Here is a 27,217-nt window from a genome sequence, read left to right on the forward strand (position 1 = left end):
ACAACAACAACAACCACACGACCACACACAAAATTTGCTTCTTGGTTTGCTCATTGCTCTTCATGAAGAGTGTAGCTTTAGAAAGATTCCAACATTGACAACAAGCAAAAAATTAGACCGCTCTGAGTAACAATCAACATCCATCGTTGTCATCATCAGACCAACAGTTTAGTGCTAACGCCCAGATATCTTGTGAGTTTAAGACATTCCATTTCTTATCGAATTGAGACTCAATATTATCCTTTCTTCACACTACTCAGATAACATTGTTATCTTGTTTACAACCATCATCATCAAAGACAGAAATTATCATCATTAGTAAGCCTAATAGCATCATCATCAATATTACCTTACTCTAGTGACTGATAGTATTTATATCAACCAACGAAAAGACCACATTCACTACTATTGACGTTTCATAACCCCACTCTAGTGTTACCATTGTTGTGTTACTATTCTTCTAGTGTTTACAGACTACTATTATTCCTTGTGTTGTTACAACTATTGTGTTCGATATATAGATATTTATATTACTAACCTTTTCAAACAGAATGAAATCTTCAACCACCAATGCAGTTGAGCAATTACCCTTTCATGCCTCTCATTCTCTCTCAGGTGCTCCAGAACGAATAGAGGAGCCAACGAATTCTAACAGTGGATTTGACTTTTTCTCTTTTCCAAACTCGAATCCATTCATGTCTCCTTCTGATACTGGAGTGAGTAATCCTTTTCTCTCCTCCTCAGGTGTAATGCAGAGTGGAAGTAGTGGAGGCGGTGGAGCAGGAGGCCAACTGTCCAATCCATTTGGTCTCTCTTCTCCCAACTTTACACGAGAACGAAGATTGTCTTCCATCTTTGATTTGGAGAATTCTCGAGATTCAGACATGATGTTAGATCGGAACAAGAGTTTAAGTGCCTTTTCATTTGGAGGAGCAGGTAACCTTGCTACTGGAGAGAATAGTAATCAATCCTTGATGGGATCCTCCAAAGTTTCAAAATCCCAGCTATTAACTCAACAACAACAAATTACATCGTTTGATCAGGCCATTCCTCTTCTCAATACCTCAAAGAGTGGAACTGGTATGAACAATTCAACTTCATATGTGGATCCATTCCCTTCTGAGCATTCTCTCTTCTCGTCATGTTCCTTCTCCATGAATGCATCTAAAGGTGGACTATTAAGCTCTCCCACTCCAGCAGGAGAGCAAACCACCGCAAATTCTACTGGAATGACTTCCTTTGTTCAGGCAGCCGTAGACAAAAGACAACAACAAGGAGTCGTTCTCTCCAGTGGAGGTATTGGAACAAGTCTATTGGAAGAGGCAGAGTTTTCCAAATCATCATCTTCCTTTCCTTCACCTCCTCAATTCGGTACTTCGACAAGGAAAGGTACCTCGTCAGTTCCACCCCCACCCAATATGATGCCTTTAAGCATGACCAGTAGTACTCAACCATCGGCGACGGGAAGCAAGCAAACCCAGCAACAACAGCAGCAGTATACGTTACTTCAGGAGGGTCAATCCTTCTCTCCACTACCTCCTGGATCTACCTCCAACGCTCAGCAGCAGCAGCAAAATATGCAAAATCTCTTTTTCCAATACATGTCGAATCAAAGTGCTGCTGCTGCTGCTGCCACTCAACAAGCCTCAGGTGTACCTCAAGGAACTGCGGGCAATATTGCTGGTGGTTCAACGACAGGTGCACCTTCGGGTGGAATCACTCATCAACCCTTCATTTGGACTTCTGCACTCTATCCTCAATCTGCTACTGGAGGCGATGCAAATCAACAACAAATGGGTCCTTCTTCTCAACCACCTGGTGCATTCACCTTCCAAGATCAAGTTCAAATGATGAATCAACAAATGTTGCAACAAGCAAATGCATCTGGAGGAAATAGTACTACCGATTTCCTTAATCATCCATCCACTGCTGGTGCGTTTATACAGAATTATCAATTACTCAACCCAAGTGCTGTAAGTTACAGACAACATGCACAAACCTACTCGAGTGGTAGTAGTACCACAGGATTCATGGATGCTGCTACCTTGCTCTCTCAACAACATCAGCAAGGTGGAATCTACAAAGGAACCTCCACTCCATTGCAAATCAATACCACACCCTCAGCACTCTCTCAAACTCAGAGATCCATTCTTGGAAGTAGTTCTCTGCCAGGTATTAGTATTGGTACTCCTTCTACTCCATCGCCTCAACTTGCTCAATCCTCTTCACCTCAAGATCAATCTGCAAGCAGCTCTGGAAGAAAACGAAAGAAACAACAAGGTACCACTACCACCACCACTACGCCTCAACAAAAATCGACCTCTCGATCATCCAAAAACAAGACCAATGAAAGTGTCTCTTCTCAGAATGTCGTTGCTACCACGAGTGGTGGTGGTGGTGGTGGTGGTGCACCACGTGAAGCTAAAAAAAGAAGAAAGAATGTAGTGGGTCATTCGACCGAGTCTGAACTCTCAAATCATGGCATACTCTCCTCAGGAGTTGGAGAAGAGAATAGTAGAGAATTAATCTATTCGAAAGAAATGCAAGGCTCATCCTTGAATCCATCCTCACTAGAATCAGGAGGAATGGACTCTCAACATGCCTTTGATCATTCTCAACAAGGTCTCATGGAAGAAGATGATTCCAATGATGCAAATGGTCAAAAGAAATTCTGTTTTAGAAATTTAATTGTTGAAAAGAGTTCTCAAAAGATGAAATTTGTAAATTCAGATATTAAGGAAGAAGGAACAAATCAAGGAGCATGGTCCGAGAGAGAACATCAAGCATTCTTGAAAGGTCTTCAAGAGTTAGGTTATGGAAAATGGAGAGAAATTGCTGATCGTTACGTTAAAACTAGAACTAGAATTCAAGTGGCATCACATTCTCAAAAGTATCATCAACGATTAGAAAGACAAGCAAGAAAGAAGAAGAAACAACAACAAGCAAAGAGTGGAAAGAAGAATGGAGATGGTGTGGATGAGGAAGGAGCAAGTAGCTCTACTCACTTGAATCAATAAATTATTCTTGTTTCCAATCTAAACAAACAATATTTATTACATCCATTTTCAAAGTACAAATTTTAAATCAAAGGCAAAAAGAAGTCGGAAATTGAAGGTTGCTGAACTTTGGGAGATTGTGAACTTGTCACTTCACAAAAAAATGTCTTCACAACCCTCTCAGAACACTTCATTCAATCTTCTGGTGATTGACTACAATCAATCGGAACAGAGTAATTGGTATAAACTCTTTTCTAATTGCGTCACTCAGAAAGGTCAAAAGATTCAAGTTGAACAAGCAGGGTGGGAAGAAATTAAACTAGTTTCGAATAGTGATTATGGACCACTCTTGGAATTGAAAGGAAAGAATGATTCCATATTTAAACAACAGAGACAAGATCGAAATTTTACACCACATTTTGTACTCGTTCGCAACTTTCCAAGTGCACTTCATACTGAATCATATCGAAATGTATTGCTTGGATTAATGTTTGCAAGTATGTATTTAATATATATACTCTATGATTTTTTGATCATTACAAATCTCTATGATTTTACAAATACATCCATAATAATAATGATCATTTTATAAATGTACAATGATTGGACAATGTGATTGGACACATTCACTTGTGAATCATCATCATGATAATTTCACTATTTCAGATGTTCCAGCAGTGAATTCTTTGGATTCTATCTACATGTGTAGTGAAAAACCGATTGTTTATGGAAAGTTAAAGGAAATTCAAAAGAAATTAGGAGGATTTGAAGCATTTCCTCTCATTCCACAAATTTATTATCCAAATATTAGAACTTGTGATTGGTTTGAGGAAAATGAAAAGGTATGATTTGATTGTAAATTTAAATATAATACATCTTTGAAAATACTATTTAACTATATATTGACAAATGTATTGTCCATATTGAAATTAACCTTAAGACACTTCCTCAACAATTTCCTGTTGTTTGTAAGATTGGAACGGTTCATGCTGGATTTGGTAAACAAAAATTAGACACCAAGTCACAATTTGATGATTTTACAACTGTATTGGCTCTCTACAAGGATTATTTTACATGTGAACCATTTTGTAATGTTGAGTATGATTTGAGATTACAAAAAATAGGAGATCACTATAGAGTGTATCAACGAAGTAGTGATTCTTCATGGAAGAACGTGAGTATTCACTTGTCACTCATTTTGATCATGCTGCTTTCTTATTTACAACAATTGCAAATATATGAAAAATATTATTGATTGCTTTTATAATCCATTAGAATTGGGGAGCCATGAAATTTAAACCTCATGATACCATTGAGGAGAGATACAAGTAAGTTATGAAGTGAAACCACACCAATGATGAATATTCTATCATGTTTAGAATATGGATGAATGAAGTTTCTAAAATGTTTGGTGGACTCGATATGTTCACATTGGACGTCATGAAATTGAAGGATGGAACAGAGAGAATTTTAGAATTGAATGACTCATCGATGGGATTGTTATTTGATTTTGAAGCAGAAGATAATGCACATATTGTGGAGCTTGTTATGAAAAAAATTAATGATTTGCCTCACGTTTAGTATTCCTTATTAATAAATGATTCGAAAGAAAACCACCCCGCCAAAATTCGTTACACTATTTTAAAACATAATTACAAAAAAAATGGAGTTTGCATCACCCTCCTCGGTGTACTCAGTCACAGGTGGAAGAAGTCAGTCCGTCTATGCCACCCATATTGCTCAATCCACAAAAATGGGAGGTAACAATGCAAAAACAACCCTATCGTCGGGAATGAACACTCACCTAAGGTCTCCCCTTAATGCTGGAACCCTTCATTCTGTGTACGGAACTCCCTATTCATCTCGTGGTGGTTTTGATGACGAAGACCTATGCTCACCTCAACTTCCAATCTCTTCGGAGAAGAAATCAACATGCGTTTCGCCCAAAATGAAGTATACTTTGGACAAAGAAAACAAACCTCCCTCCAAAACCACTCTTTCTCATAACAATGAAAAAGGAAAGTTAGATTATGAGATTGCTTGGAGAGATGAAAAGATTAAATTGTTGGAACAGGAACGATGTAATCTGAATTCTAAAATTGAAGATTATGCAAAACAAAATTTAAATTTGAGAGAAGAATTACGAAAATTGCAAACGAACACACCCAATTCTGCTGACGAGTTAATACAAATGCGACATGAACGAGATTCGATCCAAGAATATGCTGAACAAATAAGGCAACAAAAAAACAATTTACAAGAACAGCTCAACCTGATCAAGCAAGGAAGCAGCACTGTTGAAAAGGAATTAGAAAGAAGAGGTCATGTTGTTCAAACGCAAGAAAACCAAATTAAGGAAATGTCAACACAGCTCGAGTACTATCGACATCTGTCGGAGCAACTTCAAGCGGAAAAAGAAAAAATGCAACAAGACATGATAGAATCACAAACAAGCTTACAAACCAAGATTGCAGAATATGAAGAACTAAATGGAGTTCAGGAAGAGTTATTGAGAGCGATAACAGAAGAAAAAAAGAAGGCGTCAGATCTGATAAAGTCACAAGCAAGTGACAAGTCACAAATTGAAAAACTGAAGAAGGAAAATGAAAGATTGGAACTATTAGTGGATAAGTTGCAGTCTGACATGAAAAGAGACCATCAAGAAATCTATAATCAAAAAATTCTTTTTAATTCAACGATTGAAGATACCCAGAGGAAGCTGCAGGATGAGATTGCTAAAGTAAACAAGATGTATGAAGAAGCACGAAAAGAGATTGAAATGAAAGACAGTATCCTCTCTAGCCAACAACAGGCAAGTCAACAGAAAATCTTGTCTCTAACCGATCAAATACGGGATCAAATGGATAAATATGATAGAAACATCACTTTGCTCAAACAGGAGGAAAGCAACGAGAAAAAGAGACATAATACACAAGTTTCTAAACTTAAAAAGGAATTACACTCAAGTATGGAAATGATCAAGATGCTCAAGGAAGCCAACAAAAATTTGGAAGACAACTTCAATCAACACCAAAAAATCATACAAGCTTTGGAAGAGAGGTTGGAAAAGGAGAAACAAGAAAAAGAAGAGCTCAACGAGAATTTGGATATCCTCAAAAACAAACTGCCAAAAATGTTGCACCTTCTTGAGGAGTAACTTGTAATAACACAGTAATAAATTTATTAATCTTGCTTAAGTAATGCAAGTGCTGCTTCTTCATCCTTCGAGGTAATTGGTTCTTTGGCGACTTGGAATGCAGAAATAAGTGCCATTGTTTGTAGAGGCTCACTTGTTCCAAATGATAATCTATATTCAATATCACTCATCTGTTCTAGCAGATAAATTCGAACAGGTGTTGGAATACTTAATCTCATCACGTATTGAAAAACTTCTCTAATAATGTCTTGCAAAGCTAAACCTTTGTCAGTTTTGATACTTGCAATCTTTTTGTAACAGTCGTGCAAACCATCGTTGAACAACACGTTCACAATTTGTCTAATATCGCTCTTGAGTGGATTTCCTGTGCACATGTGAACGTTATCCTCCGTAATTTGTCCAAACGACATGTAGGTAGATTGTAGAATGTTGACACACTTTCTCATATCACCATTAGATAATTTAAAAACTGCTTCTAAACCGAGTTGATTAAAAACCACATGTTCTGCATTACAAATTTGTTCCAATCTCGACACAACTTCATGTTTCTTGAGAGGACAAAATCTGAATCTAGTACATCTTGACTGCAATGCTGGAATAATCTTATTCACATAATTACAAATTAAACAAAATCTAACATTTTTTGAATATTTCTCAATTGTACGTCTTAGTGCTGCTTGTGCATCTTTTGTCAATTGATCTGCTTCATCTAAAATAATTAATTTAATATCAGGTATGTCTTGTTTTTGTGCTGAAAAAAACTTTAAACCTTTTGTAGAAGCAAAATCTTTGATTTCTTGTCTAATGACTTGAATTCCTCTATCATCACTAGCATTGAGCTCAAGAACATGATGGGACAAGTTATTTCCGAAGAGTTGTTTGGCAATGGCTAACACAGTACTTGTCTTGAAATGGTATAGTATATAGGTGTAAAAGGCTTTCAACAATGATGATCATCATTACAATTTCTTACCTTTCCTGTCCCAGGTGGTCCGTAGAATAATAGGTGGGGTAATCTTCGTCCATCTATCAATCGTTGGATGGTTGAAATAATTTCTGTGTGTGATAACAAGTCGGAGAGTTCATGTGGACGATATTTTTCAATCCACATTAAATTCTTTTCGTCTGTTGATGACATTTTTTGAGCGCTTTTTAAATTAAATTTTTTTGGCGCGAAACCAATGGTTTTGGAATGGCTTCAAGGAGTTCATGTTCTTGATAATATTATTGAGATTGCATATTGATCATAATTTGATATTATCTAGTTTTATTATGCGACAATATGTTTCAGCATTAATGCGTGAGACACAAATTAGTTGAAGTTAAAAAAATTTTAGCATTCGGGAAGCCATGCAAGACTCACAACAAACAACAACTACCAACATCAACAATGAAATTCAGCCTCGTTTCCAAGATTCATTGTCCATGGCCAAAGTAGAACAATACATCGGAAGAGGTTTCTTTCAAATGCTGTTCCAAGAACAACATGATGTAAACAACAAATACAGCAAGGCTTCTTCCAAACAACAACAAGCCAATGATGACGATGAAGATGAGGATGATGATGAAGAAATTAATGCTGGAGTGGATGTACAAAAATTAATGAAAAAGAAGAGAATTATTAAAAACAGTGAAGGATATGAAAAGGAAGAAGAGGATTATGATTATTATGAAGTACTCGGATTAGAGAAACGTTGGCTCTCCACTCCCGATGATATTAGAAAAGCATATAAAAAGAAAGTCAAGGAATACCATCCTGATCACTTCAAAAAAGCCTCTTCATCCAATGCCGAGACAAGTCAAGTTCCCGATGATACCATGTTCAAAGTGCTGACTAAAGCCTATGAAACTTTGTTGGATGAAAAAAAGAAGTTAGCGTATGATTCCAGTGAACCATTTGATGACTCGATTCCAACATATCCAACTCCTTCCACTCCAATTACAGAGGAGGAAGAACAAAAGCGTTTCTTCTCTACTTTTGCACCAGTTTTTGAAAGATGGTCCAAATGGTCTCGTGTCTTTCCTAATGTTCCTAAATTAGGTGGTATGAAAACACCATGGGAAGAAGTTGAGAGATTTTATACATTTTGGGCGACATTTAAGAGTTGGAGAGACTTCAGTGGAGAGAGTGAATACGATGAATCAATGGCTGATTCAAGAGAAGAACGTCGATGGATGAAACGACAAAATGACAAACTTAATCAAAAACGTAAAAAAGAAGAAAAGAAAAAGCTGACTGATTTAGTTGAACTTGCACGTCGTAACGATCCACGAGTTAAGAAAAAGAATGAAGAAATTGAACAAGAAAGAAAGAGAAAGGAAGAAGAACGAGCTAAACGCGAACTAGAAAAATTTTTGAAAGAAGAACAAGAACGAAAAGATGAAGAGGAACGTCAACGCAAGGCAGAACAAGAAGAACGTGAACGAAAACAACGAGAAAAAGAAGAAAATGAAAGAAAACAACAAGAAAAAATTCAAACCATTAAGAAAATGCGAGATATGTGTGAACCTTATTTAGTTTTAATTTTAAAACTAAGCAAAAATCAAGATCAACAACCAACAAAAATCAAGGCTGAGGATTTGGAATTTCTTCTTAGCAATTTACCAATTGACAATTTAATGAAAGCAGTTCAAAAATTAGAGCCAATATATGAGGAATCACAAAAATCAAAGGATGATTCGATCTTTGTGAAAGCTTTTTATGAAATTGAAAATAAGGTGAGAGAAATTGTTCGTAAAAAAGAAGAAGAAAAAAAACAATTACACGCTCAACAGAAAAAGAATGCTGAAAAGAAGAGTTCTGAATGGACTCATGAAGAATTAACTCTCCTTGCCAAAGCAATTGCTCTCTATCCAGGAGGCACTCAACAGAGATGGGTTCGTGTTGCTGAGTACGTTGGAACCAAAACGCCAGAAGAAGTTCAACAAAAAACAGGAGAAATTCGTAAAAAATCGAGCACTGGTGAAGTGATTCCAAAGCGCGATGAAAAGGATTACTTTGGAGAGTTCCAAAAAGCAAATGCTAAAAATCAAACATCTAAAAAGAAGGAAGAAGAACAAAAAAAGATGGAAGAACAATATGTCATTGGATCAAAAACGAATCAACCCTCTTCGACAGAATCATCCAGCACAACGAGTATAGAAAACTGGACAGCACTACAACAAAAAGCTCTTGAGACAGGAATTAGACAATACAAAGAGTTGAAAGGAGACGCCAAATGGGAAAAGATTTCTGAAATCGTTCCTGGAAAATCAGCTCAAGATTGTAAGGACCGTTTTGAATACTGTAGACAGCTTGCATTGGCAAAAAAGAGTAAACAATAAGGTGGTCGTTGCTGAATTTCACAACCTTGTTCTATGTTTTGAAAAGAGACGAAGGTCTCATTCCTGTAGAATTTATGATCCTGAATTTGTTTTGAGCCCTATCAAAAAGTATGATGCTGGATTCGAATTTGCATCCACACAATTAAAACAAGATCGAGAATTTGTATTGAAAGCAGAACGGAATGGCTCTGTCGTGGGGTGACATGAATTTCAACATGACGGGGAAGTTGCATTGGCTGCCGTCAAACAAAATGGTATTGCATTGAAATTTGTCACCTAAGACTGCTCAATTAAATTGCAAGGTTTGCTTCAAGATCCTGATTTCTTTATACAAGTACTCCAATTAATATATCCAAAAGAGTTTGAAAGCTTAAAATATGTAAAAAACTCTTTTGAATACTCAACGAATGAAACCATGACCAAGATGGTTCAAGAATTTGGGTTTTTACTTGGATTTGTTTCTAGTGAACGCAAAACTGATCGAAATTGTTCTGAGTGCCGTTAGAAATGATGGGAGTTCATTACGATTTGCAGATTTGAAGAGCGACAAAGAAATTGCATTACTTGCTGGTTTTACGTGTTATACCTCAAATGAGATGAAGAAATACATTCTTCGGCCTTATATACCAGAAGAAGAATTACAAGAATTTATTGGCTTTGTAACGGAACAAGTGTTCTAAAAGTTCGTTTTCATGTTCGAGGCGTTTAAAAGCTTTTCGGTAGGAGAGAATTTTTTTTCGAATGACATCTGCATTCACTTCGGAAACGACTCCATTATTATTGTTACCGTGTTGGAATAAGTCTGGGAAAAAGGTTTGTTGTTGTTTTGGGGATATGACTTTGGATTGTAAGCAGCGCCAATACTCCTTTCTGGTATTGCGATTTGCAGGTACGGTTACACTTGTCTTTCCTTCAATCATTTGATTGACTGTCCTACAAATATTGACATCCAAATTGCATGGTGTTGATAAAATACTTTGCCTCAAGAGTGGTATTCGGCTGCGTACACGCTCACTGTATACCGCATACTTTAGATAATACATGAATGTATTATTTGCAATATCTGGATAGGCATGTGTAAATTCCTTCTTGTAACCACTGAAACAGTCTAATTTACCAGTAATACATGTCACAATAAAACAAAGAAGAGGAATTGCAGATCTTGGAGATAGATTCCATTGAGTGTGAGTGGGAATACATTTCGACAGCACATGATCTTCCAGATATTGTTCTCCTCTCAATGTAGGTGCATTTCCTTTTCCATTGAAAATATAAAGGAAACAATTTTGTAACATGTTCATATTTAAAAAAGATACAGGATCATTACTTGAAGAATATGGATTTTGCAAATGTTCATTGATGGTGTCATGAGTTTCTGTTGAAATATAAATACTTGTTCCATTAAAATAATCATATCCAAAAAGGAAAAATCCATAACCATATCTGGTTCGAGCAATAATGCATTCATCCAAACCACTAATCCTCATTTTGATTTTCAGTTCAATAAACCTAAAATTTTCAAGCACCAAAAAATCAACATCTTTAGTAAATGGGTGCATCTTTCCTCCATCTCCAGAATAATAAACTTTCTCTACTTTGATTCTCCCACAAATAAATTTTGTTAATTGATTCAAATATGGATGAACTATTGAGTGGTTCATAAAGTCCATTTGACGACTGAGATCGATAACACCATTGGAACTGATCTTATTCGTTGTTCGTATTTCATGTTTAGAAAAGTGATCTCGGATCATATTCCTCCAGAATACGTTATTATTTTCCAATACAGTTGTTTCAATACCCGTTTTTCCTTTCTTGTTGTTGCTCATCATGTGGAAATACCATTCCCATAACGCATTTCCACTCGCAATTTCGTTCCAATCCGAGCAAACGAGGCACAACGTTGGAACATGAGAGAAATCCAAAAACTTGAAAACATAAAGCAAGGAATCATGGTCGAGCATTTTTTTTTTGGAAGTGCTTGACTTTGCGAAATTAAGAGTGACACAGAGCGCGTTTAACTCCAGATAAAATTTGCAGGCAAAGTGTCATTTTCAAAATTTTGTAAAGACTTGTCTGCAGCAATGCCGTTCAGACTGGCACTCGTTTTTTCCTAAAAAATGAATCTTTCCAACTTGACTCCCGATCTCAAGTTGAAACTTCTTTCCATGCTCTCATCAGCATCCTCTTCATCCTCTGCAACCTCTTCCTCCTCTGCAACCTCTTCATCCTCCTCATCCCACCATACATGCTCGAGCTTATCTTTACCACCACACCACACCATCATTTCAAAGCAAGACAAAAAATTCATTCTCTCCGTGATCGATACGATTCAAGAGCAAGGCTATTTCATCAAAGATGAATTTCAATCCAATGACTTGACACAACAAACAAAAGATCAAATCATTGAAATGAAATCATCACTTCACCAAGCAGGAATGGGAGAAGAAGGTTCTACCAAATATATCAACCCAGAACTTCGAGGTGATTTATTCAAATGGATTTCTGAACAACAAGTTGAAGAAAATACCCCACTCAGAAAAACTCTAACCAATTTGAATAGAATTCGCCATGTTTTAAATTACGTATTTAATTTACAATTAGATAGAAATAGTATTCAAATAGCATTCTATTCCAATGGTGCTCGATATATTAGACATGCAGATGCAACACCATTACAATCACCAGATCGTCGATTAACTTTTTTATTATATTTTAATGATGAATCAAGTATTGATGGTGGTTCTTTACAATTGTACAGAAAGGAACGATCCTTTGACAATGAATACAGAACACCATATGAATATCAACTCAAAGAAAATTCCGATAATCAAGTCATAGTGAAACCTTTATTTAATCGATTGCTAGCATTTTCATCGGAACATTACCATGAAGTTTTACCATCACTGAGTGATCGATTTTCATTGACCATGTGGATGTATGGTCATGTGGATGTGTGGCAACGAATTAGAGAATATACTCGATCTAAAATATTTGTTTCTATTTGTTCTTATAGAGACAGTGAATTACAACATACCATCAAGGACATGTTCGAAAAAGCATACTATCCAGATCGATTGAGAGTTGGAATTTGTCTACAAGTTCATGAAAGTGACTCGATTAACGATAAATTTGATTATAGAAATCAGTCGTACTCACATCAAATTAAGGAGATTATCATGAACTACAAGTCATCTAAAGGACCATGTTATGCACGATTTTTGATTCAGAAATATTTATATCAACAAGAAGAGTATTATCTTCAAATCGATTCACACATGAGATTTGATGATGGTTGGGATCTCACTCTCATCAAACAATTGCATCAATGTGAAGAAGAAGAAGAATCGAGAAACAACCACACAACCCTCAAAAAATCAAAGCTTGCCAAATGTATTCTGAGCACCTATCCTGTTGGTTATGAATTACCAAACAAAATTCCAGAACATGCCAAACCAACAATTATGGTCGCCAAATCTTTCACAAAGGATGATCATGGATTTGAAATGTTACGACTTGGAGCTCGTGTAATCATGCAAAGTTTACACCAACCTGTAAAGAGCATATTTTTTGCTGCTGGATTTGCTTTTTCACGTGGAAGACTTGTGTTGGAATGTCCTTATGAAGAGTTACCGTATCTATTCTTTGGTGAAGAAATGTACATGCTTGAGAAATTCCATTGCAAATCCTATCAAATTTATTCTCCATGTGAACCAATAATCTATCATTTGTGGTCAAGAGATCACAGAAAAACATTGTGGCAAGACCAACAAGAAGATTCCAATCGATTAACACTGTCATGGAAATCATTTGTAGAGAATCATTTCAAACCATTAACAAAAACATCAGTGGTATCTATTGATAGTGATCTGTATGAAACTATCGATGATGTTGAGCAGATTCAACTCATCAAACAGCACTCACAAAACATGGTTCAACTCAAGCTCAAAATGAATAATAATGATCAACCAATAATAACGACTTGTGTTGAATCCACTCAACAACATGCACCTTCCTCCTTCTTTGAATATTGTGGAATTGACTTTACTCAACGAATTATTGAAGAGAAGGCACAACGAGGAGGTTTATCCCAACACTATACCCTTATTTGAGTTGATGATGGGTTGGACAGTTGTCTCTTTTTACATGTTCGTCATATTACAGCAGCTGTTACAGTAAAAAAGTTACAGCTGCTCGGCAACAACGATTCAACTAGTACACATACTTGACTCAATTCATGGTGATCACAACACAATCGTCGATATCATTTCTTCATAGCCTTACTTACATTTCGGGGATTTTTTTTCTAGATAAATTAGCGAGCGGCGAAAATGATTGGATCGCAACACAAATCTCGAACGCCAGTTTACAACACCATTCTCGCTCTTTTCACCAAGAAAAAAAACGCCCAACATCTCCTCCACATCAACACAACACCCCGAAAATGAGATCTGCTATCAACAAAGTCTCCAACAAGGCTCTCCTTCAAGCATTTACTCCATCAACAACTCAAAGATTTTATTCAGCTGAGTTGAAGGCCATCTTGGCTAAACAAATTCCAGAGAAGCAAGCTGAAATTAAATCCATCAGAGAAAAGCACGGTTCCGTCTCCCTTGGTGAATGTACCATCGAAATGGCATATCAAGGAATGAGAGGTATCAAGGGCTTAGTTACCGAAACTTCTCTCTTGGATCCTGAGGAAGGTATCAGATTCAGAGGATACAGCATCCCAGAATGCCAAGAAAAGCTTCCAAAGGCTAAGGGTGGTCAAGAACCACTTCCAGAAGCAATGCTGTGGTTGTTGTTGACTGGACAAGTACCAACTGATCAACAAGTTGAAGCTTTGAGAGTGGACTTGCAACAAAGATCCACTCAAGTCGATAAACAAACTATTGACTTTGTAAAGAACATTCCAAGCAATCTTCATCCAATGACACAATTCTCTATGGCTATCTTGGCTTTGCAAAAGGATTCCAAATTCGCCCAAGCATATCAAAACGGAGTTCATAAGAAGGAATATTGGATTCATACATATGAAGATGTTTTAAATTGTATTTCTCGTTTGCCAACAATTGCTTCTATCATTTACAGAAAGACATATCACAACGGAAAGTATATTGAAAGTGATAAATCTTTGGATTGGGCTGCTGATTATGCTCATATGATGGGTTACTCTGGAAACAAGGAAATTGCTGAATTGTTCCGTTTGTATTTGAGCATCCACACTGACCACGAAGGCGGTAACGTTTCCGCACACGCAACTCACCTTGTTGGTAGTGCTTTGTCCGATCCATACTTGTCACTCAGTGCTGGTATGAACGGTTTGGCTGGTCCATTGCACGGTTTGGCCAATCAAGAAGTATTGAGATGGTTGAAGGATGTTCAAAAGGAATTAAATGGTAGAGAGCCAACTAAGGAAGTGTTGAGACAAGTCATTTGGGATACCTTGAACGGTGGACGAGTCGTTCCAGGTTATGGTCATGCTGTCTTGAGAAAGACTGACCCAAGATATACTTGTCAACGAGAATTTGCTCTCAAGTATATGAAGGATGACCCATTGTTCAAGCTAGTTTCAACTTTATATGAAGTTGTTCCTGATGTTTTGACTGAACACGGAAAGACCAAGAATCCATGGCCAAACGTTGATGCTCACTCTGGATGCTTGTTGCAACATTACGGAATTGTTGAGGAAGATTATTATACTGTTATGTTCGGAGTTAGTCGTGCTATGGGTGTTTTGTCAAGCTTGTTGTGGGATAGAGCTTTGGGTCTTCCAATTGAACGACCAAAGTCTGTTACCACTGAATGGATTAAGAAGTTTTTGAAGATTTAAATAAATTACTAAGGCACTTTGTATTTTCACTTGACATGAAAATATTGAATATTGTTTTTGGGGATGCCCATCCATTTTGGGCATTTGAAAAGTGACGGGATTATTGGATTTTTATTTATTTCTTCAGATTCTGCAATAAAAAATGAATATCGCTAGACGACTCGTGAGCAAGAAGAAAAAGAGGTACACCGAAGGCGGGTATGTCACAGAGTGAATTCACATGAAATTTGTTTTTTCAATATGATTATTTTTATATCATCATCCATATGATTGTCTATAGCTTTGATTTGGGTATGTTTTGAAATTTTACATTAAAAAACATTGACATCATGATGAATAACAACAGACTTGACATATGTCACTCCAAATATTATTGCGATGGGATTTCCAAGCGTCGGTACGTTACACACACATGAATGTGACACGATCACTAATTATTATGAAAATCATTCATAACAGGAAAGGAAGCTCTCTTTAGAAATCCAATGGAAGAAGTACAACGAATGTTAAAAAGAAATCATGGTGAGCACTATAAGGTCTATAATTTGTGTTCTGAAAAAACCTATGAACCATCTTCTTTTGATGGACGAGTCGAGAGATTTCCATTTGATGGTATGTGATGAGTTTGAATGTTAATATTGAATAACAATAATAATATTGGAATATTAATAACATCTACTATTGTTATGGTGATTGAAATGTTAAAAATTTATCTTGATCTCAACCTACATAATCTTGTGATGATACATTATTACAAAATATTTTTTCAGATCACAATGCTCCACCTTTTGAAATCATGTTACCATGTTGTAGAAGTATGGATGAGTGGTTGAAACAAGATTCAAGAAACGTTGCCATTATTCACTGTAAAGCTGGAAAGGGAAGAACTGGAACCATGATTTGTGGTAGGTATATTTATGAATTATTCAAATTCTCAATGAAACCTATCTATATAAATTTCGATAATACCATCGTCGTCATGACACATGTCACCTGCATATTTCGATAATGGTATCATCATGATCATCATGAACACACACACGATCAACTCGATTGATCCAATTTAACATTCAACAACAACACAGCCTATCTTCTCTACTGTGGTGCTCATAAAACACCAGAATCCAGTATGGATTTTTATGCCGATTCAAGAACTCGGAACAAGGAAGGAGTGACCATTCCCTCCCAGAGACGTTACGTCCATTATTTCTTTGAATATTTGAAAAATGGAATTCAATATCCAAGACCTAATCTATCTCTCTATTTGGATTTAATGATTTTATTGAATCCACCTCAATCTATTCTAGGTGGAACATTTAAACTTGTGATTAATGACAAGGATGGAAATACAATATTTTCATACAAGTATAAATCTAAAAAAGAAAGTGATACCATCATTACCATTCCATTATTAACCTCACATAATAGCAAGAGAATACCCTTAACAGGAGATTTGAAAGTATTGTTTTATGAAATTAATTTAACCACTTCCAAACAATTATTCCATTTTTGGGTGAACACATTCTTTTGTCCTCAGAATAATATTGTAGTATTACAGAAAATTGAAATTGACAAGATTAGTCGAAAGAGTACCTTTCCCGAAGATTTTAGACTCGAGTTACAATTCAGTGAGGCTCCACCAAGTGAAGTTGAGGCTTATTTTTTATCCCAAAGAAAACTCCTCAAGAACAATAGTCCATCTTTGGGCTTTAAAAAATCGCAACTCACTCCGACCACTACTACAGCGACCACTGCAGCAGCATCGTCGAGTCCTTCCTTGCTCATGGGTGCAACTACAGTTCCACATGTTGTTCATGGAATTGGCGCTCTCTCAAAGAATCATCCCTCCTATTCAAGCAATAATGAAAACAATGAAACCGTGGACTCGAACAATTCAGAAGAGAATGGTGTAGAAGATGATGAAGATTGTGAGGAAGAAGAGGATGATTCATGTACTCCATTATCCTCATGTATGATTGGTGAAGACGATGATGAAGCCATGAATGCAGAAGATGCCGATGCTTACTCTTCTGGATGTGAATATAATGATGGATATCTCGATGAGGAAGATTTTGTACAAAAATTAGAATTGAAGTATAATCAAATGAGAAATAATTAGTCACATGTAGAATATATACAAAACATATCACAATGTTTTACGTAAAATTGTCAAACCTTATTATTATAGTATTGAAAAACGTGTTCTGGGATTGATCATTTTTGAATTATTGGAAAACAATTTAAAAAAAAATGTCCAACCATCCCACAAAGAAAAAGGTTCCAGTTGGTCAATCTTCCTCCGATTTCACCCTTTCTGCCACATCAACGACCACAACGGCACAAAAAAAACCTGGTACATGGTGGTTCTGGTACTATAAAGATGCTTTAAAAACAAATTCCGAAATTCCTTCCTTTTCAGTTGAAGGAAGAAAAAGTTTATTGAGTTATATTTTAGGTACCAGACGAATATTGAAACATGAGGATTTAAAAACGAGCAGCAGTAGCGGTATTGGTTCACTCAAGCCCACTGCTTGATTTTCTTTCCCAAAGCAGACCATTCTACCGATCAATTTGCTGCCTCTCTAGTTCAATCATTCAAATCATCGGTGGTTCTATCAAAACAAAAGAACAATATTCATTTATTTATTACTTGCCCAACTTTGGAAAATTTTGATCAAAATACAAAGAATATTCCTTCTGGAGTAAACATTTGGGCTGATGTCAATGGAGCAGTTGCAGAAAAATTTGGAATGAGACCTACCATTCAAGATATTAATTTAAATGATTTATTAGGGGAAGATGAAAAGAAAAAGAGCTCATACAGCAAACAAACGGTTGTTGGAATATTTTTTGCCATGAATGGTAAAATTGTAAAATCTCCTGCATTTCAACCCAAATTACAAACAGTTACGCTAGATACTATGAAAAGTGTTTATGATTTTATCGAAAAATGTCAAGGTAATATTTCTAAAATTACAGCACCAGATTCCTATGCAGCAGATTTAACAGAGAATGATTTAAAGACGCTTCATTCAGCTGCTTGGAGTGACTATCAAAGAGAATTAAATCAAATGAATTTGGATTTGGGATTAGGAGGTTCTTCAACGAAAAAGCACAAGGTATCATCAACAACAACAAAAAAAACAGCCACAAGAACAAGCAAAACATCCCCTTCTGGTGCACCAAACGTTTCCACAAAAAAGAAAAAAGTAACTTCAAAATCTCTTCAACAAGCACCTCCTCAAAGACTTTCAAAGCTGTAATTTAATTTAATGGAAAATACTTCCAGCAGCATTACAAAAATTGTCAATCAGAATAATTTATTGATCTGAATTAGCCATAATGGTTGCATCAATTCTGTTAAGTTGAATCAAATCAGTGGTCTCTTCTTTCAATGTGAGAATTGGAACCAAGACATTTGGGTTGCCAATGACAGTTTGATCCATATTGTACTGAGCATTAAAAGTGTGGTTATTCATCAAATCTTTCCATGATGATTCTCTAATTGAGAATTCACGCAACAAATAATTTTGTCCAAATTTGTGAAATAGTCTGGTATCAATGCATCGAATACAAACTCCATCCACACGAAGGAAGAATCTCATCAAAACATAAAACGAATGATTCATGACACGAATTTTTGCAGTCAAGTGGGAAACGCCTAACCATGACACAAAACGTTGGTGTTATCCATGAAAATTAAAATTGTTAAATTAGTTTTCACAAAAACATACCATGATCATGCAATTCATCTTCAAATAAAACAATTTCATCATAAAATAGTATTGGATCATCTTTCCTTTTTAGTAAATCGTAGTCAATCTTGTGAGTTTTTGTTGGAACAATTGCACAAGATGGTATTTCATTCTCATCACTGCTGGTTGGTACAGATCCTTTGTATAACGTTGTAAATGTCCAATCAATGCCATCATCTCTTTCATTTACATCACTCAGTTGGTCATTTGAGTTTGGAATTTTCTTATTCATCCAAGTTTCGTAACAATTGACTTTAATTCTTTGAATGTGTGAGCATTGATCAATTGCTTCATTCTTTGCATACAAAAGAGCGTCCTTTGCGTTAAAATGAAATTCAAATCCGTTGACTGTATTTGTTATTGTCAAATAAGAATTAAATGTTTGCTCAGGAATTGCAAAGATTTTTAATTCATCTTTCAATTGATCGGATTCTGTTTGATTGAGAATGGGTGTTTTGAGAGTGTCAAATTTCCAATCATGAATTTGAAAAGACTCATGTTGGGGAGTGGCAGTAGTTGTGCTAGAGAAATGACCAACTCCGATCTGAGATGTTCTGATGGATGGAGAAAATGGAGCTCTGAAGGGTGTGGTTGTGGTGGTTGGGAGGTTGTTGTTTGTGGTCGGAAAACGACTAGTCATGGTGATGATGGAACAAGTTAGGCTAAGCAGCAGGTGCGATGATGATGAGAATAAATAATAAAGGTATTTTTTTGATGATGGACGTTGAATACGAAAGAAGAGAATGCATATTTGATTTTTCAAACAGTTTCTGTGTGATGAGTGATTAGAGATGTTGTTTGCTTTGGTGATGTTTTTTGATTTTCAAATCTAAAAGAACACAACTCGATTTAATGTCATGGAAGAATTCAGATCACATAACAAACAAAAAATGCAAAGCAACACAACCACGACCACCTCTCACTTTGTGCAGTCGTCATCATCGGCTACATCATCATCATCATCAAGCCTTTTAGATATATTTAATTTTACCAAGCCTGTATTTACAAAACTTTCCTCCGTAGTGGTGTTTCCCTTTTTATCGGGTGTATTCTCTGCTTTGGGTGAATACTCCATGAGATTTATTTATTCAAAATTTCAACAAGTGTCAAAGAAGAATAACAGTACCGAATTTGATCCTCTAGAAACATTTGTTACCAATGGAAGACCATTAAACACATTAAAAAGAAAAAAGATTTAATCATATTTCAACCATCATTAATTTTGTACAACCCTCAGGAAGAAGTAGCTCACAAACAGTGAAAAGTGAACAATACTTGATTGCTTTAAACCCTTCTCAATTTTGTAAAGACATTTGTAGCAACCCCAAAAAAATGAATGATCCACCACTCCACACTTCGGCATTGAGCCACACAGATGGTATGATAAGAACGACAGAGAGGCTTCGGGATGATGATCATTATGAAGACCAAGAGTTGTACCAAGAAGAGGAATCTGATCATGAAAATAAGGATGATAAGCTGCTTAATGGAGAAAGCCTTAATCAATCTCTGTTGATGCCATCCTCACCAGCATCATGTATATCCACAGAATCTCCCATGTCTCATTCTACTCCTCCCCTCCAAATAGTGAGAGTGTTTGTAACAATAGCACATCCTTCAGGGACGGTGAAGAAGGCAATCCTATTTCTCCCTTTTGTTTCCTCCATTCATCCAAGTATGGAGATACTCAAAACCTAGGTCGTCTACGATACGACGAAGTAGGAGAAGAGGATGAGATTCATCACTCCCTATCTAACAACAATATCACTCCAGTTCAACACTTGAAACACCTTCGCATTCTTGATGACAGTGTAGTCATAAGCACTCCAATTTCATCTCTCTCCAGTAGTGAACAGAGTAGGACTTATGAAACACCTCTCATCGGTTCAATCAGTACCATGGCCACTACTGAGGGTTCGATACAAGATCATTCTTACATGGATGAGAGAGGTGAAATTGCAAAAAGCTATCCTCACTCGTCCTTCTTCTCTACCTTAAATATTACTTCTACCACTCCAAACTCAACCGACAGGCTATCAACAACGTTCACTTCAACACCTTCAAGGTCTTATCAATTCGTTCAAGAATCACTCGGGCTGAGCAGCAACAGTAGACCGATTACCTCAGCACACTCGATGTTAACCAAGTCTTCCTCAACATCGGAGCTTTTGCATCAGGCCTCTCCGTATAGATTTTTGAGATCTTCTCATTCCTCCTCAAATATATCTGTACCTCTTCGTTTGTCTGCAATTCCAAATCAACTCATTGAGGATAAATTGAATGAATTAAGAAAACAATTACAAGGCCATCCAATGATATCATCACCAAGATATTACACTATCCCGTCCTATCGAAGTGTATACTCACATTCACATACTGAAGCAGGAGTGGACACAGATAGAATGTTGGAAGGTTTTGTTAAATCATGCAGAAAAGACATTTACCAAAATGCAATCATAAGAGATGAATTCAAAAAACATATCCAGAGGGTATGTGATGAGGATGGAAAGATTCGTAGAAATGCTGTAAGTTATTGTCAATGATGCGCTTCTTTAATTCCAAATGATGATTAGATTGAGAACATCAAAATATTAGACAAATCGTTTTCTTCATCCTCAATATTGTTGACGAGTCATGAAAATGCAATACTACATCCCCGGAGAGTGGATTCATTGCCCTCTTTCGATCACATTCAACCAAGAGTATCTCATTTACCCAAGCAAGCTCCTACACCAGAACCTGTTGAAAAGTTATTCCCACCTTACAAATCCAAGTGTCTTCTCACTCGAAGAGTAAACTCCAGATTTATGGAATGGTGTGAACAAAAGAAGGAGCCCAATGAATTGTCTTCTTCATCACTGAGGTCAGGATCATCTCCACAAACACCAAAAACACTTCAAGGAGGTAAAAGAAAAAGTGCAACGAGCGAAACCAACACATCTTTGCCAGCCACCTCATCTTCTCCATCCATACTTGTTACTTCACCAACAACGAATAACAAATCACAGGAAGAAGTTGATGTTTCTTCTTCACCATCCACAGTGAAAACAGTCTCAACCCCAAATAGACAACAGAAAACTCCCCACACATCTCTACAATCCAATAGGGTCGTCTCTCCATTATCAAGTGAGGACAAAAAGAAGAAGCCTTCACAAAATGAAGTTCTACCATTAAGGATAAGCGCCTTGTATAATTTAGCAATGAACACCAACTCTCCATCCAGAAGAGAACAAATCGAAAAAGAAAAGCAAGAATTTCTCAACAAGTGCATTCCCTTCCAATCAAGTACTTCAAAAAAGCACAACAATTCTCCAAAACGTAAATAAATTTGGTTCCAATCAAATGAATTGCCAAAATCCTGAGTGTCTGGATTCACAGCAAAATATTTATCTTTAAAGAAACATGCTAAAAAATGTCATCACCAGAACAAGCCATTCAAACAACAATAAGACTCAACTATTGGATGAGATGCTTGCTCTTCCACCCAAACAAGCTTCTTCCGGACTTTCTATTACAAATCAACAACCACCAGAAATTAATAACATCAACAAATTACCAGAGCAACCTACCATCCAATATCGACTCGAGTTTGATGAATTATCGGAACGCAAAGAAAAGAGATTGAAAGATATTCTGAGAAATGATGAATATCAATTTAATTATCCTCTTTATAATTTCGACCAAAAGAATTATAGACGAATTCCATACCTAGATCCAAGATTTGTTGCATTTAAACAACATGTGGAAGAAGGTTTTGCTATGAAACTTGCCAAACACAGACAAATAGCAGACAATCATAAAATACCACTCATATTATCTTCTTTAATATCTTCAACACTTCTTTGGAAGAAACCAAAAGAGAAAATAACGAATTATATGCTTTTCATTACTGGAACACTTGGATTTAGTTATTTATATTTTCATAATTTAGCCTATGGTGATATGATCAACAGAGTGAATATTGAGGCTCATAGAATATTACATCATGAACAAAAGACATTTGGAATGAGTGATCAACAATTGAAAGTAGCAGCTGAACGAATTGACAAACAAATTGATAAGGAAATGAAAGAAAGAGAAGGATTAGTAGAAAATGATGAAAACGACAGTGAATGAACCAGAGTTTTTTGTCATTTTCCAAATTGGATATAGGGAAATGAGAATTTGTTGTCCAGGCGACCTTTAAAGAATTTTTGAATCATTATTGGGTTCCCCTGCTACTATACTACGAACTGCTTGAGATGTCGTCGCCAAGTGGTGATGTTAAAATAAAATGAACGTTCGTTGGGTATTGTGTCTCGTCAACTACAATGTTGGTTGAAAAAAGCGCCAAAAAAATGTCTGAACCTGAGGATCATGTCCTTGTCGACGATGTAGAACGTTCGTCTGATTTGAACGAGCACGTGCTCACCAATACGAATGAAGAATTGCTTGAATTCATCAGGGAGAGGTTAAGTGAGATTGGGCGTTCAAGTACTGGTCTCGGAGTTGTTTTTTACAAACTCAATCTTGGGGTAAGTACTCTAAACCTGGATCTTGAATGGTCGTGAATCACCACCCAAAGAATTTAAATCTACACTCGTCGATGCTTTCAGGACATGTCAAAATTGCTCAACATTTCCCTCATTTACGGAATGTTGATTTAAGTCATAACGAACTCACTGATTTGAAATTTCTATCTGATATGCATTCATTAGTTATTTTAAATGCTAGTAGTAACAAGATTAAATCATTACTTGATTTCCATATGGATGAACATCCTTCAAAAGTTTCATTGATTGAGGCAAATTTCAGTAACAATCTGTTGACGTGCTTTGATCGTTTAATGCCATTTTCAAAGAGTTTAAAAAGGCTAAACATTTCAAAAAATAATATTGATCATGATCTAGAAGAATTAAATGTTCTAACTCATTTGATGGAGTTAGACATTTCGAATAACCGTATCTCGTCATTGAATTTATCAGAATTGAAATATTTAAAAATATTGAATGCAGAAAATAATCAACTCCAATCTGTTTCTGGCATTGTTTGTTCGTCGCTACAGCAACTCAATTTGAAGAACAACAATATTCAACATTTATCTCAGTTTCAAGCTCTAACATTCGTTTTTAAATTAAATTTAGAAAATAATAAGATTGAGAGATTCGAAGAAGTTAATTATTTGGCAGACCTTACATACATGTATGACTTGTCATTACTTGGAAACCCATTCCTCATCTCACCAACGGATGATTCACTACAAGTTTCAACGATTTACAAAAACTCAATTCTCTTTCGATTACCTCAAATTGTAATTTTAGATCAGTTCGAAGTGAGTAGTGAAGAGAAAGTGAGAGCCATGTTGTTCCATCAACAACAATCATTAGAAAATAAATCAGAGTGAGAAGAGTTACAATCTCTATGAATCCAATATAAAAAAAACTACTCATTGTAATTCTCCTCGCACACGCACATACATAGTGCCATTAAATGTCTATCTTAATGTACTGAACATGGAGAATTGAATGGTATTCGATGAATCTATCATGCTAGAAGCAACAGTACCACCATTCAAAATATCATTGTTGGAAACGAGTGATGAATTGTTATGGTTGGTCATGGCACTAGTTCGACCAACACCAATACCACCAATACCACCCACACCCGTACCACTACCACCAACACCCGCAACAACACCCGCAACAACACCCGCACCACTACTTGCTTTGAGTTCGATTGGACCATATACTTTCACTTGTCTTACATGAGTATCTCTACCATTGAGATGATTTTGTGAAATGACAATTTGTAACATGTTACATCGAATACAATTTGAGACTTGATCTTTTTCATCATTCATATTAATACAAATATATCCAACTGGTTCTTCTAATTCTACTGTCTTGACATGTGTCAAATCATGAAAACTAGTACCACATCGAATACTAATTGTTTGAGGAGTATAAGATTCATCTTTTTTGTAATCCAAATAGATCAATACATCTTGTACACTTAATACTTTGTGAAATTGAATATTAATATAATGTGGTTGAGGACCATCCGATTGCCAAAATGTTTCACAATTATCATCTCTTAATTGTTCAACACCATTTCCTTGTTTGGCAGTAGATACACTCCATACAGCATATTTTCCAATTTCAATCATGGATGAATATGTTGCAAAGGATGCATCAATGGGTTGTTGATAATGATTTACATTTTGAATCATGGGTTGAAATGAAGAAGAATGAACTATGGAATGACTCTGAACAAAATCAGTATAGGAAATTCTATTCGTTGGGTGGAGGTGGTGGTGGTTGTAGTATTCACATCTAGATGAGATGGTTGTTGTGGATTGAGTTGTTGTTGATGAATTGGATGTAAAAAATCATTCGCATTTCCATCATCGAGTGGAGGATGATTGGAAGGTTGTTCATGAACAGAACCACCTCCTTCACCACCGAACAACAAGGGAGTGAGTGAGAGACCATGTGGGTTGTTTAAAGAGGATGATGAAAATAATAAATTTTGAATTCTTGTAGGATCATGTTGTGTGATGGCATCATGATCGATGGTGTGTGATGAGGATGAATAGAAACCCGATGAAGAAGATAATTGAGAGAGTCGAAACATTTTTTTTTGTAAAACTCTTGATAAGCAATTCCAAAGGTGAGTTTGAAATCATCTCGAATCATTCATTCCTTAATGTGTCAGTATTCAAGTAATAATTGTCATTGCTTCTCAATACTTGAACAAGTTCGAGCACTTGCAAGAATTAAAATTTTCAAAAAAAAATGAGTGTGCGACTCAAGAAGAAGAAGACGACTTGCTCCTCCATCTTTCTGCTCTCACCACCACTCCTAGTACTTCCGAGCATGCTGCGACTCCTCAAGTGCATAACCATTCGAATGCACTGTTGATGGATAAAACAAGTAAATTCTTTCCCAAATCACTTATACCCAAACCAGTACAATCATTGGCAGAAGAGGATCCTCACACCGAGTCCTCATCCACCACACGTGCATTTCTTCTGATGAACTCGACAAGAATCATTTTCACTCGAATAGTTCCAATCAAAAGAACAAGTTACTTTTGAAGAGAAGTCTTTCATCTGATGATGATGAAGACTTTGTATTCAATGATGATGACGATGGAGATTCTTTTGAAGAATTTGTTAAAAAGAATTCAAAGACGACTACTACGAGTAGTAACAAGAATACTTCTAATCATACTACTACTGATACTACTACTACTACTACTCATACTACTCATAATAGTTATAATACCATAACTTTTAACTATTCCTGTGATGTATGTAAAAAAGATATTACATTCTTGAGTAAGAATGATCGAGTGAAACACATCAAATTATGTTGTAAAGTCTATCAAATTGGAAATGATCAAATGAAACTCTACATTACACAATTAAGAGATTTACAAAAACAAGAAGTGAACAAGAAAAAGAATTCAAAAAAAAGAAAACGAAAATCAACAACTTCAAGCGCCAATCAAGAGAATTCTGAAACTATGGTATCGATTCGTCCTTTTTCAACAACAACCAATTCCAATAGGACATACTATTCAACTCAACCATTGAATGCATCCATGGTTCAAGATCATCCCATCAAGACTCTTCATGCAACAACTTCAACAAACTCAACGAGTACAACCATAACAACCATAACAACACCAACTAGTACAACCATAACAACACCAACTAGTACCACCATAACAAACTCAACAACAACACCAACCATTACAACCCTTTCATCACCATTTCAACTCTTCACAGATCATTCTTATTTCAATAGAATGAATCAAATATCTACTGTTCAAGAATGGTTGACTTTCATTCAAATGAATCAATATTATTCTAATTTTTCTAATCATGGTTATGATACTTTGGATATTCTATGTACGAGTGATCTCAATGAAAATGATTTGATACATCCATTAAATATTACCTTACATGGTCATCGTAAGAAATTACTCTCTGAATTATCAAAATTAAAACAATTCTATGAATTTAATAAGAAGAGATTAGAATCAGAAAAGAGAAGAAGTGATTTAATTGAGAGAAGAAGAAGAATGAAAATATGTGAGATGGATCATCATGTACAACAACTAGAAGTTCATCATGATGGAATGGAAAAGAGTAATAATAATAATAGTA

At 36.0% G+C, this 27,217-nt stretch overlaps 18 protein-coding genes across 18 annotated transcripts in view; 13 read left to right on the forward strand and 5 right to left on the reverse strand.

Annotated features, from left to right (window-relative positions):
• Positions 1 to 551: 551 nt before the first annotated feature.
• On the forward strand, positions 552 to 3,017 carry C9374_003098 (uncharacterized protein; the record flags this gene model as incomplete). The annotated part of the gene is made up of 1 exon (XM_044692588.1): positions 552 to 3,017. One exon carries the CDS (start codon positions 552 to 554, stop codon positions 3,015 to 3,017), a length of 2,466 nt encoding a protein of 821 aa, XP_044549942.1.
• Positions 3,018 to 3,159: 142 nt separating this feature from the next.
• Positions 3,160 to 4,577, forward strand: C9374_003099 (uncharacterized protein; the record flags this gene model as incomplete). Its single annotated transcript, XM_044692589.1, has 5 exons — positions 3,160 to 3,493; positions 3,663 to 3,838; positions 3,937 to 4,170; positions 4,272 to 4,324; positions 4,376 to 4,577. 5 exons carry the CDS (start codon positions 3,160 to 3,162, stop codon positions 4,575 to 4,577), a joined length of 999 nt encoding a protein of 332 aa, XP_044549943.1.
• An 82-nt stretch (positions 4,578 to 4,659) lies between these two features.
• C9374_003100 (uncharacterized protein) lies at positions 4,660 to 6,153 on the forward strand (the record flags this gene model as incomplete). Its single annotated transcript, XM_044692592.1, has 1 exon — positions 4,660 to 6,153. One exon carries the CDS (start codon positions 4,660 to 4,662, stop codon positions 6,151 to 6,153), a length of 1,494 nt encoding a protein of 497 aa, XP_044549944.1.
• Positions 6,154 to 6,179: 26 nt separating this feature from the next.
• On the reverse strand, positions 6,180 to 7,291 carry C9374_003101 (uncharacterized protein; the record flags this gene model as incomplete). Its single annotated transcript, XM_044692593.1, has 2 exons — positions 6,180 to 7,058; positions 7,127 to 7,291. The coding sequence occupies 2 exons, from the start codon at positions 7,289 to 7,291 to the stop codon at positions 6,180 to 6,182; spliced, it is 1,044 nt and encodes a 347-aa protein (XP_044549945.1).
• A 212-nt stretch (positions 7,292 to 7,503) lies between these two features.
• On the forward strand, positions 7,504 to 9,477 carry C9374_003102 (uncharacterized protein; the record flags this gene model as incomplete). Its single annotated transcript, XM_044692594.1, has 1 exon — positions 7,504 to 9,477. One exon carries the CDS (start codon positions 7,504 to 7,506, stop codon positions 9,475 to 9,477), a length of 1,974 nt encoding a protein of 657 aa, XP_044549946.1.
• Positions 9,478 to 10,115: 638 nt separating this feature from the next.
• C9374_003103 (uncharacterized protein) lies at positions 10,116 to 11,441 on the reverse strand (the record flags this gene model as incomplete). The annotated part of the gene is made up of 1 exon (XM_044692595.1): positions 10,116 to 11,441. The coding sequence occupies one exon, from the start codon at positions 11,439 to 11,441 to the stop codon at positions 10,116 to 10,118; it is 1,326 nt and encodes a 441-aa protein (XP_044549947.1).
• Positions 11,442 to 11,597: 156 nt separating this feature from the next.
• C9374_003104 (uncharacterized protein) lies at positions 11,598 to 13,589 on the forward strand (the record flags this gene model as incomplete). The annotated part of the gene is made up of 1 exon (XM_044692596.1): positions 11,598 to 13,589. One exon carries the CDS (start codon positions 11,598 to 11,600, stop codon positions 13,587 to 13,589), a length of 1,992 nt encoding a protein of 663 aa, XP_044549948.1.
• Positions 13,590 to 13,921: 332 nt separating this feature from the next.
• C9374_003105 (uncharacterized protein) lies at positions 13,922 to 15,310 on the forward strand (the record flags this gene model as incomplete). Its single annotated transcript, XM_044692597.1, has 1 exon — positions 13,922 to 15,310. The coding sequence occupies one exon, from the start codon at positions 13,922 to 13,924 to the stop codon at positions 15,308 to 15,310; it is 1,389 nt and encodes a 462-aa protein (XP_044549949.1).
• A 142-nt stretch (positions 15,311 to 15,452) lies between these two features.
• C9374_003106 (uncharacterized protein) lies at positions 15,453 to 17,429 on the forward strand (the record flags this gene model as incomplete). Its single annotated transcript, XM_044692598.1, has 6 exons — positions 15,453 to 15,508; positions 15,591 to 15,601; positions 15,657 to 15,707; positions 15,770 to 15,922; positions 16,081 to 16,215; positions 16,396 to 17,429. The coding sequence occupies 6 exons, from the start codon at positions 15,453 to 15,455 to the stop codon at positions 17,427 to 17,429; spliced, it is 1,440 nt and encodes a 479-aa protein (XP_044549950.1).
• Positions 17,430 to 17,560: 131 nt separating this feature from the next.
• Positions 17,561 to 18,573, forward strand: C9374_003107 (uncharacterized protein; the record flags this gene model as incomplete). Its single annotated transcript, XM_044692599.1, has 2 exons — positions 17,561 to 17,816; positions 17,861 to 18,573. 2 exons carry the CDS (start codon positions 17,561 to 17,563, stop codon positions 18,571 to 18,573), a joined length of 969 nt encoding a protein of 322 aa, XP_044549951.1.
• A 57-nt stretch (positions 18,574 to 18,630) lies between these two features.
• Positions 18,631 to 19,705, reverse strand: C9374_003108 (uncharacterized protein; the record flags this gene model as incomplete). The annotated part of the gene is made up of 2 exons (XM_044692600.1): positions 18,631 to 18,971; positions 19,045 to 19,705. The coding sequence occupies 2 exons, from the start codon at positions 19,703 to 19,705 to the stop codon at positions 18,631 to 18,633; spliced, it is 1,002 nt and encodes a 333-aa protein (XP_044549952.1).
• A 250-nt stretch (positions 19,706 to 19,955) lies between these two features.
• Positions 19,956 to 20,264, forward strand: C9374_003109 (uncharacterized protein; the record flags this gene model as incomplete). The annotated part of the gene is made up of 1 exon (XM_044692601.1): positions 19,956 to 20,264. One exon carries the CDS (start codon positions 19,956 to 19,958, stop codon positions 20,262 to 20,264), a length of 309 nt encoding a protein of 102 aa, XP_044549953.1.
• Positions 20,265 to 20,600: 336 nt separating this feature from the next.
• C9374_003110 (uncharacterized protein) lies at positions 20,601 to 22,391 on the forward strand (the record flags this gene model as incomplete). Its single annotated transcript, XM_044692603.1, has 2 exons — positions 20,601 to 21,590; positions 21,639 to 22,391. 2 exons carry the CDS (start codon positions 20,601 to 20,603, stop codon positions 22,389 to 22,391), a joined length of 1,743 nt encoding a protein of 580 aa, XP_044549954.1.
• A 76-nt stretch (positions 22,392 to 22,467) lies between these two features.
• Positions 22,468 to 23,181, forward strand: C9374_003111 (uncharacterized protein; the record flags this gene model as incomplete). Its single annotated transcript, XM_044692604.1, has 1 exon — positions 22,468 to 23,181. One exon carries the CDS (start codon positions 22,468 to 22,470, stop codon positions 23,179 to 23,181), a length of 714 nt encoding a protein of 237 aa, XP_044549955.1.
• A 221-nt stretch (positions 23,182 to 23,402) lies between these two features.
• On the forward strand, positions 23,403 to 24,448 carry C9374_003112 (uncharacterized protein; the record flags this gene model as incomplete). Its single annotated transcript, XM_044692605.1, has 2 exons — positions 23,403 to 23,579; positions 23,630 to 24,448. 2 exons carry the CDS (start codon positions 23,403 to 23,405, stop codon positions 24,446 to 24,448), a joined length of 996 nt encoding a protein of 331 aa, XP_044549956.1.
• A 90-nt stretch (positions 24,449 to 24,538) lies between these two features.
• On the reverse strand, positions 24,539 to 25,273 carry C9374_003113 (uncharacterized protein; the record flags this gene model as incomplete). The annotated part of the gene is made up of 1 exon (XM_044692606.1): positions 24,539 to 25,273. One exon carries the CDS (start codon positions 25,271 to 25,273, stop codon positions 24,539 to 24,541), a length of 735 nt encoding a protein of 244 aa, XP_044549957.1.
• Positions 25,274 to 25,296: 23 nt separating this feature from the next.
• On the reverse strand, positions 25,297 to 25,677 carry C9374_003114 (uncharacterized protein; the record flags this gene model as incomplete). Its single annotated transcript, XM_044692607.1, has 1 exon — positions 25,297 to 25,677. One exon carries the CDS (start codon positions 25,675 to 25,677, stop codon positions 25,297 to 25,299), a length of 381 nt encoding a protein of 126 aa, XP_044549958.1.
• A 161-nt stretch (positions 25,678 to 25,838) lies between these two features.
• C9374_003115 (uncharacterized protein) overlaps positions 25,839 to 27,217 on the forward strand; it is a gene marked incomplete at both ends in the record, with an annotated part of 2,153 nt that continues 774 nt past the window's right edge. The window contains 3 exons of the mRNA XM_044692608.1: positions 25,839 to 25,936; positions 26,013 to 27,142; positions 27,216 to 27,217. The exon at positions 27,216 to 27,217 is cut by the window's right edge and continues 774 nt beyond it. Of these exons, the coding sequence (XP_044549959.1) occupies positions 25,839 to 25,936; positions 26,013 to 27,142; positions 27,216 to 27,217 (1,230 nt within the window). The remainder of the gene's footprint in view (positions 25,937 to 26,012; positions 27,143 to 27,215) is intronic.

This window comes from Naegleria lovaniensis (assembly GCF_003324165.1).
Source record: "Naegleria lovaniensis strain ATCC 30569 chromosome Unknown tig018, whole genome shotgun sequence".
Taxonomy (NCBI): domain Eukaryota; phylum Heterolobosea; class Eutetramitea; order Acrasida; family Naegleriidae; genus Naegleria; species Naegleria lovaniensis.